Source organism: Arabidopsis lyrata, assembly GCF_000004255.2.
Source record: "Arabidopsis lyrata subsp. lyrata unplaced genomic scaffold ARALYscaffold_1, whole genome shotgun sequence".
NCBI lineage: Eukaryota > Viridiplantae > Streptophyta > Magnoliopsida > Brassicales > Brassicaceae > Arabidopsis > Arabidopsis lyrata.
This window is the reverse complement of record NW_003302555.1, coordinates 7,350,925-7,370,522: the sequence shown is the minus strand read 5'-3', so window position 1 is coordinate 7,370,522 and position 19,598 is coordinate 7,350,925. Positions and strand designations below refer to the sequence as shown.

Below are 19,598 nucleotides of genomic sequence, written 5' to 3'. Positions count from 1 at the left end.
GACAATACAGTATTCCTTACTCAACACTTTGGTATCAATATTACCTGTTGTATATGTATAACAATAGAAAAAGACAATTATTACTCTCTTTCAACAACTATTTATGTATAATAAAAGGTTAATGTGACATAAATTTCAGTTACAATCCCTTAAGCCACATCTCCAATATTACAACATATCCACCTACTTTTTATAAAGATCCCAAAATAAAAATTATATATATAAAAAAAAAAAACATCTCTTCTCTATTCTTCTTATACATAACAAACATACACATTCAAGTCCATGAGAAAAAGGAATGGACTTTAGCTATGCATCATCACCATCATCAAGGTCTTAATTCTTCTTCCCCCAACATTTCACTTCTTATTTTTATGTAAACTTGTGGAAATTTCTAAGAAATAAGAAATAATAAAATTATAAGTGTAAGAGCTCGAGCGTACACTGATTCAAGATCTGGTCTTGAACTTTCTTTGAGCTTTCAAGTCGACCACTATGATTGAGATATTGTCTTTGCTTCCCTTTTGAAGAGCGAGTTTGGAGAGATATTCAGCTGCGGCTTGACACGCGTGGTCTTCCCCTACACCTCTCTCAGCTAAAGGCAATGCTCCATTCTTCTTGTGCCAAGCCAAGATCCGCCTCCTTGCAAAATCACAAGCTTCTTGGTTACTCATTACATCCCAAAGTCCATCACTGGCCAATATAAGACACTCGTCTTCTCTAGCTCGTGGCATAAACGTCACTTCGGGATCTGGTATTACATATGGCTCCAGATATTCATCACCTGAAAACAGATTAAAACCCACTTTCAGGAGATCTAATGATTTTGCAGAGACTGTAACAGGTAGTAATGATCCTCAACACTAAATAAGGTTACTGAATGTTCAATTTATCGATAATTTTGACTATAAAACTCTCTTAAGATTTCTGTCACTGTGCTAGATTGAAACAATAGTGCAAGTTTGACCTACCGATGGACCTGGACATGGCAAGAACGCCAGAAACACGAGCGCCTTGCCATTGTATAACTTTTCCTCCAGCTTTTTCTATTCTTGCATACTCATCCTCTCTATCTGGCTGCAGAGAGAGGGTAAGAAATTGAAAAAATTGCATGAATGAGAAGTACGGAACTCGCATGAATGAGAAGATTGCATGCATGAGAAGAAGAAATTGCATGAATGAGAAGTAAGGAACTTTCTCAGATTGTGTTAAATTATTATTGAGGGAAAGAGAAGATTTTTTACTTTGTGATCAACTGATAAAGGCATAGAGTCTTTGCCTCGGAGTAAAACTGCTCTAGAGTCACCACAGTTTGAGACTATTATATGCGATGAACAAACCAAAGCAACCACAGCAGTTGATCCGACGGTTTCAGGGGAAACAGCTTCAAGAACCATCCTATCAGAAGAACCAACAACAGGTCTGTTGATTTTCCCTTTAACCTCATCATCGACCTTTAGGTAACAATCTACAAAGACTTTCTCCCACTGGACATGCCTACCCTCGCCAGTGTTCCTCCTACACAATTCCTCTTTAATCCGTTCGATTTCTTCAGCCAAAGCAGAGTGGATTCTATCATGGCAATAGTCAGCAACCTGCAAGAATCCCATTTCCACCAAAGCCATCATATATTACATAACAACCTGCAAAGAGTCCGGTTTCCAGTAAACCCTTATCATATATACATACAACCTATGGCAGCAAAACATAAACTCATTTTTCTTCCGGGTTCATAGGTGAATTAACTCTCTATTGCTAAAATAAATATAAGGATTTGAGAACTACAGCATACCTGAGCGCCTCCGTGGCCATCATATACACCAAAGAAGTGACTAGTGAGATATGGGAGACTTGGACTCATCCCTTCATGATCCCCCATAAGCATTTTGATGGGTATTTTGAGAAAATGAGGTAAAGCTCTAACAGCATCCTCCATTTCAGATCTTCCACCGCAAATCGAAATCGTGCCCCAAAGAGGTATACACTCTAGTTCATAGACACTTCTGCTTCCTCTTGCTACATTAGGATTTTCTTCAGGCAACCTAATAACTACCTCAGAAGTTGCCACCTCCATATTCACATCGTGATTCAGACTCGTAATAAGAACTTCTGCAGTGGGAACCTGTTCTATGGTTGTCTCGTTTAGGATGATCGCGGTAGCAAGAACTCGACCGTTATCTGTTTCAACTGTATCTGGCAAACTTATCTCAGACCTAGCGTCCACAACAATTAAACCCTCGCTTATAATAGTCGCATCAGATACTAATGGCTCATCTTCTTCTGATTCTTGGACAGTTACACTAAAATCGGAAGACAAGCTTCTCACTTGAGATAAAGTTTTCTCTTCTGGTTCTTCTGAAACATCTCCCATCATACAATCAACCACTCCATTGCTATATCTTTGTCTTTTCTGATTAGACAACATGTCAGCTGCATCAGTAACATTCTCCAGCTCGGAGATATCTAAAGTGGATGAGATACCAGAGTCACACATCGTATTAGCTAAACTCAAAGTCAGTGCAACTGCCGGTGAAATCTCGTCCATGAGTTGATATGCTGCTTCTACACCTTAACTGGAGCAAAACGATACAATAATCTTCATATTCTTCTCTAAGCCATGGTCTGATGATCTCTACATCCAACTCAGCTTCCAACAGAGACCCACCCGTCGTTTATTCTCACAAAATAATCCAGAGAGTAGTGAATCAAGAAGAAGTACGTACCTCCGGTGAACAGATCTGACGGATCTATGCGACGGATCCTTTGTGAATTCGTGGGATTTTGATCACTCTTACGATCCTCTATAACTCTTGATCTTCATCAATAAACTCACACGAACCCTAATTTAGAAACCCCCAAAAAATATTCAGCCTTTTTTTTGTAATTTCCAGAGAGATCACAAGAGAGTAGAGAGAAGACACAAAGCTCAAAACTTTATCCAAAAACAAAAGTCAGGTGAAATTGAAGAGCAAGGACAACAAACAGAGAGAATTGATTGATTTCAATCACTAACATGAATGACACACACACAGGAAAAAAACCCTAAAAAGTTGAAGCCTTTATCTTTATCTTTCCAAAACGAAACATGGATTCTCCTGGATCTAATGGAATTTTTACCCAAAATAAAAAGGTAAACAGAACAATTATTTCAAAAAAAAAAAACTCTATGTGACAACGACCTTAATTATTAACACGTTGATCCAATCAATTATAAAATTAATTAATTTAAATCTTTCTTTTATCTATTCAATAATGGCAAGATGACGCGTGTCCTTTCCTCTTTAAGGTCAAGTCTTCTGTTTATTCTATAAGACTTCTTCTAATTACATACAGCTAGTTTTTTTTTATATAAGTTCTGTAGCACTATGTGTGGATCAATTTTCATATTTATTGTTGAGGTTGAGTGAGCCTCTCTTCATATTTGATGACAATAGTACGTCTCTTCCATGTACAAAGATAAATAGAAATTAATTTTCAAAAATAAAAAAGATAAATTTACTTATGAAACAACAAAAATTCTTTCAATCTTTAGATTTTATTCTTCGAGTGCATTTAGGTGAAAATAAAAGCATTTGTTTTTCTTTCAAAGAAAGTTGTGTGACCACATGACACATGTAGTGTTTAAAAACGATTTTAAATTTGTTTTTTTAGCAAAATATAATTTTGTTTCATAAGATTTTGAAAAGAAATTTGTGGTTCTAATTGGTTTTGTTTTGTTTTGGTAACAGTTAGTTTTGAATATTGGAAATCGAAACCAAATCAGTTTATTTCTTCTTTGATTTGGTTATCGGATTAGTTATTCATGTGCGGTTTAAAATCCGTAGATTAAATCATATTCCCTCCGTTCCAAAAAGATTGATGTTTTGCGTTTTTTTCTTGTTCCACAAAAATTGATGTTTTGTATCAATCTTATTATTACTTTTATTATGTGTGACCAATAAAAAAAGGAGAGAAGTATGATTAATATTATTAAACAAACAAAATAATTATGTTGTATCGTTGTGTATAGGGTGACCATAATATAAATGTGGGAATTCTTGATATGTGATATATAATTTATGTGCTCTCATAACGTTGTTAACATAGATAAGATTCAAGTACTCAAACTTGAATAAGCTTTTTGCGAGAACCAGATAACCATCCAAAACACATAAGTCAAAATAAGAAACTTTTGAGTACGGTTTGTTGAAGTAAAGAGGTTTGATAGTTTCCAAAAATAGTGTAATTATCTTGTTGATGGATAACAAATGAATATTAGATGAGTCACACATGGATAAGTGAGGTTTCATTCATTCATATATAATATCCTAAAAATTTAAAGAACAATAGACGCCACGCCAGTACGCCACATTGGAATCAGAATGGATTTGGTAACCGAACTAAATTGGATCATGACTTGGTATATATATTAAAAAAAAAAAAAGGTACATATATATTTTTGAAAGGATCATATTGTTTCCTGAGAAAAGTTGCGACTGTTAAGAAAATTTGCTGCTGATGTTTAAGATTGCAGCAAGAATTTTGGGAGAATTGCAAAGAGATAAAGGAAGAAAAAAGCTAAGATAGTTTACTTACTGATACAAAACAAAGTCTCTAGTTAAACTCTTGTGTTACTAGATGAAGTTTTGAAACATGAGAAATCTGAGGCAATTTAAGCTTATGGTATAATGTTTGTTTTTCTACCGGAGTCGTTCCATTGCTGCAGAGGAAAGGCTTTTTATCTCTTCAATCGTTCCTAAGTCTTTTTTAAAGTTGTAAGAGCTAGCTCTAGCGTCCACTTGTTTCAAGATCTGGTCTTGAACTTTCTCTGAGCTTTCAAGTCGACCACTATGATCGAGACATTGTCTTTGCTTCCCTTTCGAAGAGCGAGTTTCGAGAGATAAGCAGCTGCGGCTTGGCATGCATGGTCTTCCCCTACACCTCTCTCAGCTAAAGGCAAAGATCCATTCTTCTTGTGCCACATCAAGATCCGTTTCCTAGCTAACTCGCAAGCTTCTTGGTTACTCATTACGTCCCAAAGTCCATCACTGGCCAATATAAGACACTCGTCTTCTCTAGCTCGTGGCATAAACGTCACTTCAGGAACTGGTATTACATATGGCTCCAGGTATTCATCACCTGAATACAAACAAATAAAATAGATTGAAATGGATCTAACCACGTTGCAAAGACCGTAACAGGTAGTAATCATCTCTAGATAATTTTATTGAACAATCTGACATATATAGAACTCTCATAAGATTTCTGTCACTGAACAGGATTGAAGAAAATCTGCAATTTCGACCTACCGATGGACCTAGACATTGCGAGAACGCCAGAAACACGAGCGCCTTGCCATTGTATAACTTTCCCTCCAGCTTTCTCTATTCTTGCATACTCATCCTCTCTATCAGGCTTCCAAAACAAAAAAAAAAAGGTAAGAAACTTCATTATCATTGTATGAATGAGAAGTAAGAAACTATCTCAGATGTTTTACTTTGTGATCAACGGATAAAGGCATGGATTCTTTGCCGCGGAGTAAAACCACTCTTGAATCACCACAGTTGGAAACTATGATATGTGATGAGCAAACCAAAGCAACAACAGCAGTTGATCCGACGGTCTCAGGGGAAACAGCCTGAAGAACCATCCTATCAGAAGAACCAGAACCAGAAACAGGTCTGCTGATTCTCCCTTTGACCTCATCATCGACCTTTAGGTAACAATCTACAAAGACTTTCTCCCACTGGACCTGCCTACTATACTCACCAGTGTTCCTCTTGCACAATTCCTCTTTTATCCGTTCAACCAAAGCAAAATGGATTCTAGCATGGCAATAGTCAGCAACCTGCAAAGAATCGCCATCATATATAACAGAGTACCCTGTTTCCAGCAAAACCCTCATCATATATTAACACATAGCTTCTGGACAAACTCTCTATTGGTAAGTAATATCAATATGAATATTTAAGAACCTGAGCGCCTCTGTGGCCATCATATACACCGAAGAAGTGACTAGTAAGACATGTGACGGTTGGAGTAATCCCTTCATGATCCCCCATAAGCATTCTGATAGGTATTTTGAGAAAATGAGGTAATGCTCTAACAGCATCCTCCATTTCAGACCTTTCACCGCAGATTGACACTGTGCCCCAAAGAGGTATACACTCTAGCTCATAGACACTCCTCCTCCTTCCTCTTGCTACATTATCATGACTTGTAGTAATAAGTACTTCTGTTGTGGGAACCTCATCATTCAGGAAAATCGCCGTAGCAACAACTCGCCCATGATCCACTTCCATTACATCTGGCAAACAACTATTAAACCCCTCGCTTCTTACAGTCACGTCACTTTTTTACCGATGCTTGGACACATACCAAAATCATTAGAAAAGATAGAAAATGTTTTCTCCTCTGAAACATATTTCATAAGCTATTATATAGTATATGGTTTTTTTGAAATATCAAAGATCCTCCTCATCAGCGACATGAATCACACACAAAAGACAAAAGCCTTGAAAATTGAACCATTTTGCCCTTTCAAAACCAAACAGGTTACCTGAATCTAGTGGTTTATCCAAATAGAAAGGTAAACTCTTAAAAGCTTTCCATGAATCCCAAGTTCTTACCGACCTTGATATTATGAGACCGGGGTACTAAAAATATCTCTTATATATGATTCACTTCCATTTGATCTGAAAAAAAAGAAAACTTCACACATGCATGGCATGACATGTATACACAAATGTACGGATCATCACAAAATTTTGAGGTACTGACGAACCCCAAGATATTTAGCACGTTGGTCCAATCAAATTATAAAACTAATTTCAACTCTTGGATTTCTCGTACGTGGTCTTCTTCTTTCTTCTAAAAGATCAAGACTGCCTATATAATTCCAAGTTTATCTAGTTTACATATATTAATATAAGTTGCCATTACACAAAAATACTTGTTCTAATTACAATCTACAAGATATGAGATGGAATTTCCTTTTTTTTTAAAAAAAAAAAAAACTTCGTAAAGATAAGTCGTCAACTAAAATTAAAATGTCCTCTTTTTGTCTGTCTCTCTGTTCATTAAGAAAACTGTTAGATTGTTGGGGAAAAAACTTCTAATTTTAGCAAAGTGCCAAAACCATTATAAGTTTAAATCTTGGCAACAAACAAAACAGTTCAAATCTGTTTTTCTCTCCTCTCTTATTCTTCTTAATTTCTTTTTACCATTTTCCTTTATCATTCGGTCTCCTTATTTCCTCCTTGTGAGGGTAAAAGGCCACAATGTCTTTCTAGTTTCCCGAGAAGCAAAGTGTCCAGCAATCATCTCGAGGGCTGAGAAAGATGGCTACAAGAAGACTAAAAGGAAAAGACAGTAAAGCAGTTACCGCCATAGCCATTGATAAGGATAAGAACAGCCAACACGCTTTGAAATGGGCTGTTGAGAACATCATCATCGATTCTCCAAACTGTATCCTTCTCCATGTTCAAACCAAATTGAGTAATGGCATCGTCATCTCTATCATTACCATCGTTATCAGTCCATCAATCTAATGAAAACTCTTGAAACAGGAATTGGGGCAGGAGAAAACACAGAAGCTCCACATGACAACCAAGAAGAGGCTCATCAGTTCTTCCTTCCCTTTAGAGGATTCTGTGCTCGGAAAGGGGTCAGAGATCAACCTCTCTTTCTCCTTACAACAATCACATATATACATAGCTCTGACTGACCTCATTATATATGTTCTATCAGATTATAGCAACGGAGATTCTTCTTCACGATATTGACATCTCCAGTGCAATTGTTGACTACATCACCAACAATTCCATTTCAAATTTAGTCCTTGGAGCCTCTGCACGAAATTCTTTCCTCAAGTCTCTTTCTTTCTCTCATATAACCTTAACTGTAATCTCAAACTTTGGTTCAATGAATGCTGAAACCTAAAACCCTCTGTTATGGTCTTAATTAGGAAGTTTAAGAGCGCAGATGTGCCAACAACTCTGCTTAAAACAACCCCAGATACATGTGCTGTCTTCATTGTGTCTAAAGGAAAGCTCTTAACAAGCAGATCAGCGAGTCGGCCTCAGACACCTCAAGGTCCTCAGACACCGCAAGGCCCTCATACATCGCAAGGTCCTCTTACACCGCAAGGTCCTCAACACGCTCCTCATCCTTTAAAGCATCCCGTAATGATGTCTGATCCTGGCCCAACAAGTTCCACTTCCAGCGAATCCGGAAGGTAATTAATTAACACAAGTTTTCATCCGGTTCTGTCATGTGAATGAATGCATTTTTTTGCTTCATAGGAATCATTGGGTTTTCCAATCTCGCAGGTCACCTCCTGCATTAAACGGAGAATTATCTCCACCTACACCTCATTACAAGCAATCTTTCAATAGGAGTTCCATGTCAGAGCTTAGCAATGAATCTCCCAGTGGTCACAGTGCTGAATCAAATGCTAGTTTCTACAGCATCCTAGGACGATCCACATATGGAGGAAGCTCACACTCTTCCATGGTTAGTAGTATTCTCATCACGTTTCAAATCAACATTCTTCTTGCCTCCAATTTTCCTGGCGTTTTGACATTTTCTGTCGAATCTGTAGTCTGAAATGACTGATGGAGAAGAAAGCTTATCAGGGGGCAACATCACTGAACACCAGGTAAATTAATATTTCAGAAAAGTAGATATGGTGTTTCGGTAATGCAGAGTGTCAACTGCATGATTCTGAGATGTTTGTGTTCATTGTGCATGAATATGATCAGAATCAAAATCTTGAAGCAGAAGTGAGAAGATTGAGACTCGAATTGCACCAGTTTAATGCTTCCATATGCAGAGAAAGTGTAAGATACTTACTTCCATGAGGACAACGGAGAATGTTTCCTTGAACAGGTCCCAAAGATGTTGACTAAGATCAAACATTTAATAAATTCTTGTAGGCCCCTCATCTTCAAGGACCTAGAGCTACCGCCGAAACTGAAAAGCTGGAGGAAGCAAAGGCAGCAAGAGAGATGCTTAGGGCATTGTCCGAGATGGATAAGCAAAAAACACAGAGTGCGATCCAAGCAACTGAAATGGCACAACGTCTAGCGGAAATAGAGACCCAGAAGAGACGACTTGTGGAGATGCAAGCCAAGTTCAAGGAACAGAACATGGCCGATAGTATATCCTACAGACGATATAGCATCAGAGATGTTGAAGGTGCTACCGACGGTTTTTCAGATGCTCTAAAGATTGGGGAAGGAGGGTATGGACCTGTGTATAAAGCCGTTCTTGAAAACACTTCTGTTGCCATCAAAATCTTGAAGTCAGATGTCTCACAAGGCCTGAAGCAGTTTAACCAAGAGGTAATAATATAATCTGACACTATCCTAATATATTGCATGTCTTCTCCATACTACTTAACATATGTTTCTCCTCACTAGATCGAGGTTCTAAGTTGCATGAGGCACCCTAACATGGTAATCCTCCTCGGTGCTTGTCCCGAATATGGCTGCCTTGTGTATGAGTACATGGAAAATGGAACACTAGAAGATCGTCTCTTCTGCAAAGATAATACTCCACCATTATCTTGGAGAGCACGGTTCAGAATCGCTGCTGAGATTGCTACAGGACTTCTTTTCCTTCATCAGGCCAAACCCGAGCCACTAGTACATCGAGATCTGAAGCCAGCAAACATTCTGCTAGACAGATATTTAATTAGCAAAATCAGTGACGTTGGTTTAGCTCGGTTGGTACCTCCCACTGTTGCTGATAGCTTCTCCAATTATCACATGACTGCTGCGGCCGGTAATACTTTCATTTTACCTTAAAACAACAAATCTAATCTTTCCATCTCCTTTTAAAGTCCTAACATGGACCCAATTGCTGAAACAGGTACATTTTGTTACATCGACCCCGAGTACCAGCAAACGGGAATGCTTGGGGTGAAGTCTGACTTGTACTCATTTGGTGTGGTGCTTCTGCAAATCATCACAGCGATGCCAGCAATGGGTTTAAGCCATAGAGTAGAGAAATCAATTGAGAAGAAGACATTCCGAGAAGTTTTGGATCCAAAAATATCAGACTGGCCTGAAGAAGAGACTCTGGTGCTAGCTCAATTGGCTTTGCAGTGCTGCGAGCTGCGGAAAAAGGACAGACCTGATCTTGCTTCCGTTCTGTTGCCTGCACTGAGCAAGCTAAGAGAGTTTGCAACAGAGAATCATGAAGTACATAACTCCGATAAAACATTTCATGTGTCACGTGCTCAAAATTCGGTTCCTCTTTCCCCAATATCTTCCTCTCAGGTTGGTTTCTTAGAACCTACAATAACACATTTCTAATCTTCACCTGGAAAAGGAATAAAATTAATAAACTTCTTTGATTCCTGAGTCCTCTATTTCAATCATGTAGACAGATGATGCTTGGGAAAATCCTTTTGACAGAAAGATTGGAACGTCGACGTAGATCAAAGTGAAGCGACATTGGCTATCTCTGAGATCCGCGAAGCACTTGTTCAGTTTAAGCATCCGATGCCATCCCATGCCCACCAGAAGAAGGTGATTTACATGATCATAAACAAGCCAATGCAAGCGAAGTTGTTGTCAGTCTTTCATGATTTGTACTCCACCCAAAGTTCAATGTTGAACTTCCATAGTGTCGGAGTTCTTATCTTGTTTATCAAACACTTTATTTTTTGGTCTCATGAAAAGAAACACATTTATTATAGAAGATTTGTATCTTCCTTGCAAAATCAACTCACCTAGTCACTTTGCACTAGAGCATTGCATCTGTAGCATATAAAAAGCTTTTCTAAACAACTACACACTGAAATTTGAGAGTATAGTCTTCTCTGGAAAAAAAATTGTTTGACAGCATTAGTTCCAAAGAAGATGCAAGCAGTCACACACAAAAAAAATCTTCCTAAAACCAGAATTAAAGGAATACCTCTCGGAGCTGCACCAGAAATGTTAGCTGACAGGGCATTTTGTCAATTTGGGACTATACGCGCTTAGACATTTTGTTCACAACAGATCCACATTACATCATGAAACATTTTGTTTTAAGTCGTTACCTGGAGACATTCCAGAGACGAGACAAAAAAGCTTCAAGAGAAAGTCTGGAAAGGTAAAAAAATGAGTACAACTAGGGATCAAGTGTGATATTAACACATTCCAGATCAATGAATAATCACAGACAATAAAGAAGTCCCAGCTAGAAAAGCCAAGAGCTTTAAAAAAACTTAGAAATACCATCAGAGATTAGATAGCCAACTATTAACAAATGAGCCCTCAACATAGCCGAACAATCACATAGTGTGAACAGTCTAAACTACAAAATGATAAAAGATGAGGAAATGAGATTGAAAGCCATTTCATCTCTGAGTCATTCTGATAACAACCAGAACATACACGCTTTATAGACAAGTGAAAAATAGGCACAAACATATAAGTATAACAAAAGCTAGCATAATCATAAACAAGAACTCATGGAGATTCGAATACCAAAAGGTAAAACCTTTATTATTATTATTATATCTATATAAATAAAGGTTCGCAGGTTAATTCATGCTAAAAGGTAAACCAGAATTCTACCCTAGAAACCCCAAACAAAGCTCTAATTTTTATGATTTTCCCATATAGGTGGCACTCCGGTTCTTCATATGTGAGCATACCGCTTGAAAACCTGCTTCCCCGCCACAACCGCACCAGCCGCAATTCCGCCAAAAGCACCCGCCACAGCCGCAGATCTCACTCCTCGTGCTGCCCTAAAGACCGCTCCGGTTCCAAGACCAGCCACCACACTGGTCCAAACATCGTCCTTATCAGTTACCGCCACAACACCACTCTCAATCCCTGCGTAGATCAACCCAACAATCCCAATCCTATTACCCCAAGTGCGACCTGCCTGACCAGACGAATTCAAAATCCTATTGATTTTCAGCTTCGTCGTGTCTCCATTTTCAAAACTCTTGATACCGGAGACGATCCCAGCTGCAGCGCCGGCTACAGAGCCGCCGAGATAACCCGTTCCTGTGTAGAAAGTGAGATTTTCTCCCCATGATCGACGCTGTTTGAGAGACTCTTCCGTGAAGAGAAATTCCGGAGAAGTCGGAAGCTTGTATAGATACTGAGCTTTGATCGGGACCTGGTAGTTTTGGTAAGGATGATAAAGACGCGTGTTTTCGTTGGATTCGTTATCGGGGCTATGATTGATCGCCATTAGAGGAAGACGGGAGAGGTTTTAGGAATGGTGGCGACGGAGAAAGAGACGCCGGAGTGAGAGAAAAGCTTATGACGACGATGTGGTGCAGAATTAGAAAGGCGAAATTTTTAGGGTAAGTAAGATTTTGTGGCTAATTCGAATTTGACCCCTTATGTTTTTATTTATAATCATTTAACCCAAAATCTTTCCCGATTTTACGTTTTCTCCATTTTAGACCCTATAGTTTTCAAAGTTTTATTACTTATATGTTTCTTAAAATGTAAATCCCACCATAACATCCACTTTTTTTTTTTTTTGGTAAGGACCATAACATCCATCCACTTTGTAGATCGATTTCTTCACATGTAAAGAAAAAAAAAAAAAAAGATTTTATTTGGATTTGGAATTAAAAAAAGAAGCAATAGTTTTTGGGGGACAAGCCCGGCCGAAGAATCGGCGGCGAGACGTTCTTTGTCACCGATTGTGATATACAAAAACGACGAAGCTAAACAAAGTAACGGAGCGAAGAGGCGAAAACAGAAGCGTAGAGATGGGAAACCAGAAGCTTAAATGGACGGCGGAGGAAGAGGAGGCTTTACTCGCCGGAGTTGGGAAGCATGGCCCCGGAAAGTGGAAGAATATTCTCCGCGATCCTGAATTCGCTGAGCAGCTCTCTAGTCGCTCTAACATCGACCTCAAGGTTTTTATTATCTTCTTCTTAATTGATTACCTCTTTTAACTGCTCTTGGGAAACCCTAATTATCAAGCTCAAGGCAAAAGGGAAATGAAAAATTTGTTAATTGAATTTAGCTGAGGACTTTTTGGGTTCGATTCAAAAGTTTATGATTGGGATCATCTTCTTTCGATGCTACGGATACGCGAATTGAGTGTGTTCCTTTATAGTGGATTTTGGACTCAAGTGGTCTTCTCTGTTTCTTCTGTACTTTTCACCTGAGAAAGTTCTTAATATCATAGTATGACACTAGCTTAGACAGTTATTACAAGATCTGTTCTTTGTTTTATCAAATGCAAGTAATGCTGCAATACAGTTACACCACGAAAAGCTGTTACTTTAGGTTTAAAACAGGTGATCGGTATCCCCTTTTATTCTGTTCTGGTTTTAGGAGAACAAATTTTACTTGATCCTTGCCTACGATGCTTTTTGTCTCCTATGTCGTAGGATTTCTTTGAAAATCGAGAATGGAACACAAATTATCAAACCTACAGCAAGTATTGTTGAGTCTGAACTTTGAGGTGGAAAATTAGCACTGTCAGCAGCATTTATTTCACCTATTGGAGTTTTGGAAATTAGCACTGTCTCCAGTATTGGTTACCTACAAAACAAGATTCTTAATCATCTTATATGTCATATTTTCTAGGATAAGTGGCGTAATTTAAGTGTTGCCCCTGGTATTCAAGGCTCTAAGGATAAGATACGGACACCAAAAATCAAAGCTGCTGCTTTTCATCTGGCTTCCGCTGCGGCTGCCGCTATCTTGACTCCTCCTCATAGTGCCCACTCTTCTCCAGTTGCTGTTCTTCCCCGTAGTGGATCTTCTGATTTGAGCATTGATGATAGTTTTAACATTGTAGTTGATCCAAAGAATGCTCCCAGGTTTGTTTTCTTTTTCTTCTTCTCCTCCGAGCCACTATTAATCCTGTGTCCGTTCATAATTGCTGTAAGCTGCTTGCAATTGTTACGCTTCTGATGAGCCATTGTTTTATTAAGGTATGATGGAATGATATTTGAAGCTCTTTCAGCCTTGACGGATGCTAATGGATCTGATGTCAGTGCAATTTTCAACTTCATCGAGGTTAGACATATTTTTCCGTGCTCTTTATCATGCATGTGTCATCACTGAAATACTTATCTACTCTGTAGTCAAACTAATTTAATGAGCAGTATAAACACAAAGCTTATCTTTGATTCTGAACAAACTACCCAATCATTGTACCATTTAAAGATGAGAATGAACATTTAGTTTTAGCTACTTTTTCTTATCAAAAGATTTAAACTACTTGAAAATCTCTATTCATCTAAGTTAGAGGTCCCAATGTAAAACTTTATACTATTCAACTATTCTTTGCTGTTAGAGATTGATCCTAGTTATTGCATAGAAGTCCACTATGATTATCTTTAAAACTTACCATAGCTCTATTGGGTTCAGTGTCCGTTATTATTGTCTTAGCAGCTAACCTGTAAGTAATGATCAAGTTCATGACAATGGTCTGGTATGTGTATAGCAGCAACGACATGAAGTGCCACCAAATTTCAGAAGGATCCTTAGTTCAAGATTGAGGAGGCTTGCTGCTCAGGGAAAACTTGAAAAGGTTAGCCACTTAAAATCAGTAAGTGTTGAAAGCCTTGCTTGAACAAGTGCGAAACCTTTCTTGGTCTGTGTTGTTTCCTCATTCCTGCTTTTTTTTTTTCTTAAATGTTTTGTTCCTTCAACAATGCAACAATACACACAACAGACACAGAACTTCTATACGATGAATGATAATAGCTTGGTAACAAGAACAACACATGTAGCGAGACCAAAAGAGAGCAACACGAAAGCCCGGCAGCAGACAAACAGTCAAGGACCCTCTATTTCACAGCAGATGGTTGCTGAAGCTTCAATAACAGCAGCTTATAAGCTCGTGGAAGTGGAGAACAAATTAGATGTGTCGAAAGGAGCTTCAGAAGAGATATACAGATTGATAAAACTGGCAGAAGTTGCTGATGATATGCTAGTGATAGCGAGAGAGATGCACGAAGAATGTAAATAAATTTTTTAACATGACAGTATTATCAGTCTCGAAGTCTTTTTTGGGATTTTTGGTGTCTGATTTGTTTGAGATTTGTTCAATTGCAGGTAGTCAGGGAAAGATTATGTACTTAAATTGAGGAGGTTAATGGAACAAAAGAAGCAGCACAGAATCTTTGGAGTTTCATCATCAACATCAGACACTCTTCGTTTTTGGTATATAGTACTAATAGCTATTAGCTTGCATTCTCTTGTTCCTTTGTTTTTAATGATACATTACCAACTGTTTGGACAAAAAATAACACTAACTTTCTTTCATTTATCATAAAAAATAGATAGTTGAGTAATTTAGTCAAAACATAAAATGTCTTGTGTGGTTTGGAAAGGATCGTATTAAATTTGTTTCTTATACTAGATGTTAACCCGCGGTACACCGCGGACATATATAATATTTGAAATTTTTTGTTGAATTATTAATTTCAATATTTTAGTTGACATATATGTATTTTTTATTAATTTAAATGTATATATTATATAGAAGTTGTATATATCTATAAATGGTAGAATTAGTGAATTTCAATATCATTTTAGTAAAAAAAGAGTTATAAACAATTTTAAATATATCACTCACTTGTACTCAATATATTTTCATATTAATAATTTTATAAAATTACACACATAATATATTATATTTAATTTCATTTGAATATATTGAGTTTTGGCCTAATAAAATTTATAGTATTTATGAATTTATATTTAGTGCAAAGGAAATATAAGTGTTAAATGTGTGTATTGTTAGAAGATAAAGTGTTTTGTATTTATTTGATGATATTAGTACTAATTGGTAAGATTATAAGTTTAAATAATTCTAATTGGTAAGATTATAAGCTTAAGAGTAATGAAAAACGAATTGATTTGCTCATTAATTTTTGGATTGAATCTTACCACAAAAACAAAAAATATGATTGAAGAAAAATATCCAAAAGTGGAGCAGGGAAAAATAAAGCATAAAACCATCAACATAAGCATTAAGCAGGTCTTTTGATAAAGACTAATTTTGACTATTAGAATCTCTACGTCAATCAACCTCATTGATCAACAAAAAATCATCAGCAGAAGATTTGGCCTCCTCCTTGTCCAATTTAACTTTGAGATCCAACACAATCATCTCAAGGTTCTTGAAGCATTCCTCGAGTTGTTGGATCCGAGACATCAAGCATCGTCAGATTTCTTCCTCTCCAAGGACACCTCCTCAAGATTTGTCTTCAAACAATCCAGCTTGAAGTACAATCTCATCAGCTCAATATTCTTAACACGTTCATCGAGTTGTAGGACATCAACATCTAATTTCTTCCTCCTTAAGGAAACCTCATCAAGCTTTAACTTCAACCATTCCAGCTTGAAGCCTTGTTCAATCACCTCGCCGTGAGCATTGCTTAGCTCAGTCTCTGAGTGATCATGTGAAGGCTTGTTACGTGTGCTCTGTGAATATCTTTCTCGCTGAAGTAACTTGCCAAGGAAAAATATGTTTATGTTACTCAAGAAAGGAATATGAATAAGCAACCACAAAAGGCACAAAACCAAAAGATCAGATCTTTCATCTGTTTCTTTTTTTTCAGAGAAAAATCTCTAAAAAAAAATGCATCAGTAGGATGTAACACACGCCAAAGAACAAAGCATCCATAAAGCAAATATACCTTCTTTGGTGGTAGATAAGCCTCAAGATAAATTCCATCAATTATTGGAACTTGGCTAAGCATTCATCAAACAGAATTTGGATGATCATAGTCAAGCTTGTTTGTTGATCTAGCAACAACAAAATATAGAGAATGCATAAGTTCTGTTCACAAAGCGTTTAACATAAAAGAACCATTGTAAGAAGCAGAGTACACGAACCTTGGAGACTTGTAGATACCAGAACGGAATTCATCAGAAGCAGCACGACCAAGAGCAACCTGCATCACTTTGTTCGAACCTAGGAAGAACCTAGATAAATAAGAACCGAATCATGTTTCTCTTCACACGGTACTTGTGGTATGTGTTACCAGCATTTAGCATCGGCTTCTCAGTTCTTCCACCACCTGCAACTTGACCAATCATGGTCATGCATCCACTTGGCACAATCTTTTTCAAACCTGAGGGCAACTTCATCCTATCATAAACATGTGTAAATTCATAACTGTGAGAACAATTCCCTCATCAAAAGAAAGAACAATAGATATTAATAGTTGTTCACTACAATCTAATCCAATCATACTTAATCAGAAAACTGAAACGTAAAGTATACTAAACACAAATCATAATCCAATTCAGCAAAGCTAGATATGAATCCAATGACCAGCGGGAAAATATTGAAACTTGTTGCTAAGAACTAAAGATTTGAACTAATCAAATCTAACGCAATCATTCAAATGGTCCATGATATATACATATTAAATCAATTGAATATCACCAAGAAAAGTAAGTGTCGTTATTAGGATTATGAGCAATAACAATGGCTTTCTTCCCATAGTCAACAAAATGACCGGTGTACACACCTTCAGCAGCAAGGAAGAGCTTATGCTTCTTGAATCGGAAATGATGACGGAAAGCTACACGATACAACGGAGCACCACATCATGTGTCGTCGTGAATGATCTCCGTCACAACACCTTTGAGATAACCATTTTTTTAATGATTTGGAAATGAGAATGACTTTGATATTTATAGTGTATAAGGATGCTAGGATTATTAGTTTTCAGAATTTTGAAAATCTTGGAAAAAAGCATAAATTAAAGATATTATGAACAATATATATTCGTATTTGGTATAAAATTGAATGATTGGCTATATTTGGATAAATAGTGAATATTAAGAAGATTTTCGAGTAAATTAAGGAATATAAGATGGAATTTGCAATTAATAGAAGATTTTAGAGCCGGATTAATGTGGCATATTCTTTAAATATGGTACAAAGTATAATTGTAAATGGAAGAAGATGTAAGGAATATGCCATTTGTTAGATGGATTGTCGTAATTAGTTTCCAGTTTTCCTTAAATTTGGGATTGTAGCAATTAGGTATCATAAGTAGAGAAGAAATAATTGTTGAGATTTTTGAAAAGATTGCGTCGATATTTTAGGCAAATATATGAGGACCAAAATTCATTTCCATATCTTTACTTAAATAAAACAAATCTAAAAATTAATGTCATAATTTGAGATTTTAGGAAATAAGATTAAACCGAAATATTAGAGTAATTGTAGTCATAATTGGCGATTTTTTTTTATTACAACATTCCTAAAATTTTTTATTCTAGATCCGAATAAGGTAAAACCGGGTAAAACCCTGATCCAAATGAATTAAAGCAAAAAAACCCCTGCAAAAATGTATATGTAGATGCTTTCCTTTTATAAATCAGATTTTTTGAAGTCTTGGAAAATCACAAGTTTAAAGAACGACGGCGTTTGTAGCTCTTGAGTAGAGCGTCACGCAAATTAAAATCATCTTAAAATTGACTAAACATCTACATATACATTTTTATAGTACTTTTTTGCTTTAATTCTTTTGGATCCGGGTTTGATCCGGGTTTTAGTCTATTCGGATCTTGGATTAGCAATTTAAGGGATGTTGTCTTAATTTCAAACTAATAAATGAAGCCATGTTGTCTTAATATCTTTCATATTAATGACCCTAATAAATAGCCGATTTTAATGGAAAATCGTTTTCATATTTATGCTCGAAATTAATGTCCAGATTTTAACAATATATACATATATTATAAAATTATAAAGAAAAAAACGTATTTATTTTTTTAACAGTATATATATATATATATATATATATTATGTTAATAAATTTGTTTAATATTCTAATAATAAGCTATGTCATTTTTCTTTTACAATAACGGATTAAATATAGGTAATTGCCCATTTAAATTGCAATAAATTTAAAATCAAAATAACAATCTACATATACATTTTTACAGGGTTTTTTTGCATTAATTGGATCCGGGTTTTACCTGGGTTTAACTCTATCCGAATCTTGGATAAAAAATTTTAGGAAGTTTGTACTAATTTTAATCCCTTATTTGGCCAATCATAAATCGCAGAATAAATTTTGTTAATATTACCTAAACTAATAGCCACATTAATCATACCGTAATAAATTTTATCTCTAATTGATTTCGAATATTTCCACAATCTAAACTAATTACTTATCACATACCTTATCTCATCTATTGTTCCTAAAATCTTGCGTAAATCTCGATTTTAAACATTACTCTATATATCATTACTTTAAAAACGTTTAATGCTCAAATCTTTAGTTAAGATTTTGGAAAAAATAATCATTTGAAAATCAATTTCGAATCAGTTTAGCAAAAAATTAATTTTTATTCTTTGACATAAATATAGATTACTTAAAATAGATCGTAACAATAAATATATAAAAGTAATGAATATACAATAGAAAGATACTCTCATAAATATCTTTACGATTTGAGTATTAATAATTCTTCGACAAGTTTACAAAAAGAATTAACTATAAAATTTTCTTAAAACGTAAATAATTAAAAACATTTAAAGCAAGATAAACAGAATATTCCTCTTGAAAACCCTAAACCAGCACGGTCTACTTCACTATATATATAAGATCATGCTATTCCACTAATCAAAATATTCATTCCGCCAAACCTCTAATTTCGTTTTTA

At 36.2% G+C, this 19,598-nt stretch overlaps 5 protein-coding genes and 2 long non-coding RNA genes across 10 annotated transcripts; 3 read left to right on the top strand and 4 right to left on the bottom strand.

Annotated features, from left to right (window-relative positions):
* Positions 1–80: 80 nt before the first annotated feature.
* On the bottom strand, positions 81–3,142 carry LOC9326296 (protein phosphatase 2C 7). The gene is made up of 4 exons (XM_002890188.2): positions 1,793–3,142; positions 1,245–1,595; positions 972–1,077; positions 81–784 (listed from the first exon to the last, which is right to left on the bottom strand). Exons 1-4 carry the CDS (start codon positions 2,543–2,545, stop codon positions 450–452), a joined length of 1,545 nt encoding a protein of 514 aa, XP_002890234.1. The 5' UTR covers positions 2,546–3,142; the 3' UTR covers positions 81–449.
* A 1,538-nt stretch (positions 3,143–4,680) lies between these two features.
* Positions 4,681–6,332, bottom strand: LOC9329019 (protein phosphatase 2C 7). The gene is made up of 4 exons (XM_002890187.2): positions 5,955–6,332; positions 5,477–5,827; positions 5,289–5,394; positions 4,681–5,118 (listed from the first exon to the last, which is right to left on the bottom strand). Exons 1-4 carry the CDS (start codon positions 6,279–6,281, stop codon positions 4,784–4,786), a joined length of 1,119 nt encoding a protein of 372 aa, XP_002890233.1. The 5' UTR covers positions 6,282–6,332; the 3' UTR covers positions 4,681–4,783.
* On the top strand, positions 5,115–5,470 carry LOC110224865. Its single transcript, XR_002329337.1, has 2 exons — positions 5,115–5,180; positions 5,259–5,470. It is a non-coding gene; the product is annotated as an uncharacterized LOC110224865 (long non-coding RNA).
* LOC9326295 (U-box domain-containing protein 35) lies at positions 6,305–11,230 on the top strand. Its single transcript, XM_002892910.2, has 11 exons — positions 6,305–7,476; positions 7,548–7,645; positions 7,729–7,850; positions 7,946–8,215; positions 8,310–8,493; positions 8,582–8,638; positions 8,742–8,819; positions 8,916–9,323; positions 9,402–9,765; positions 9,853–10,262; positions 10,369–11,230. The coding sequence occupies exons 1-11, from the start codon at positions 7,320–7,322 to the stop codon at positions 10,420–10,422; spliced, it is 2,202 nt and encodes a 733-aa protein (XP_002892956.1). The 5' UTR covers positions 6,305–7,319; the 3' UTR covers positions 10,423–11,230.
* A 74-nt stretch (positions 11,231–11,304) lies between these two features.
* LOC9329018 (mitochondrial import inner membrane translocase subunit TIM23-1) lies at positions 11,305–12,411 on the bottom strand. The gene has a single exon (XM_002890186.2). It carries the CDS (start codon positions 12,175–12,177, stop codon positions 11,614–11,616), a length of 564 nt encoding a protein of 187 aa, XP_002890232.2. The 5' UTR covers positions 12,178–12,411; the 3' UTR covers positions 11,305–11,613.
* A 93-nt stretch (positions 12,412–12,504) lies between these two features.
* On the top strand, positions 12,505–15,274 carry LOC9326294 (telomere repeat-binding factor 4). 4 transcript variants are annotated; one of them, XM_002892909.2, is made up of 6 exons: positions 12,505–12,859; positions 13,539–13,774; positions 13,889–13,973; positions 14,407–14,508; positions 14,635–14,923; positions 15,018–15,274. In XM_002892909.2, the coding sequence occupies exons 1-6, from the start codon at positions 12,710–12,712 to the stop codon at positions 15,047–15,049; spliced, it is 894 nt and encodes a 297-aa protein (XP_002892955.1). In that variant the 5' UTR covers positions 12,505–12,709; the 3' UTR covers positions 15,050–15,274. The 4 variants fall into 4 exon arrangements, with proteins under 4 accessions (XP_002892955.1, XP_020868107.1, XP_020868109.1 ...); XM_021012448.1 differs by having other exon boundaries at positions 14,404–14,508; XM_021012450.1 differs by having other exon boundaries at positions 12,507–12,859; positions 14,407–14,490.
* Positions 15,275–16,282: 1,008 nt separating this feature from the next.
* Positions 16,283–17,005, bottom strand: LOC9329017. The gene is made up of 3 exons (XR_002329084.1): positions 16,806–17,005; positions 16,607–16,715; positions 16,283–16,418 (listed from the first exon to the last, which is right to left on the bottom strand). It is a non-coding gene; the product is annotated as an uncharacterized LOC9329017 (long non-coding RNA).
* Between the last annotated feature and the right edge of the window lie 2,593 nt (positions 17,006–19,598).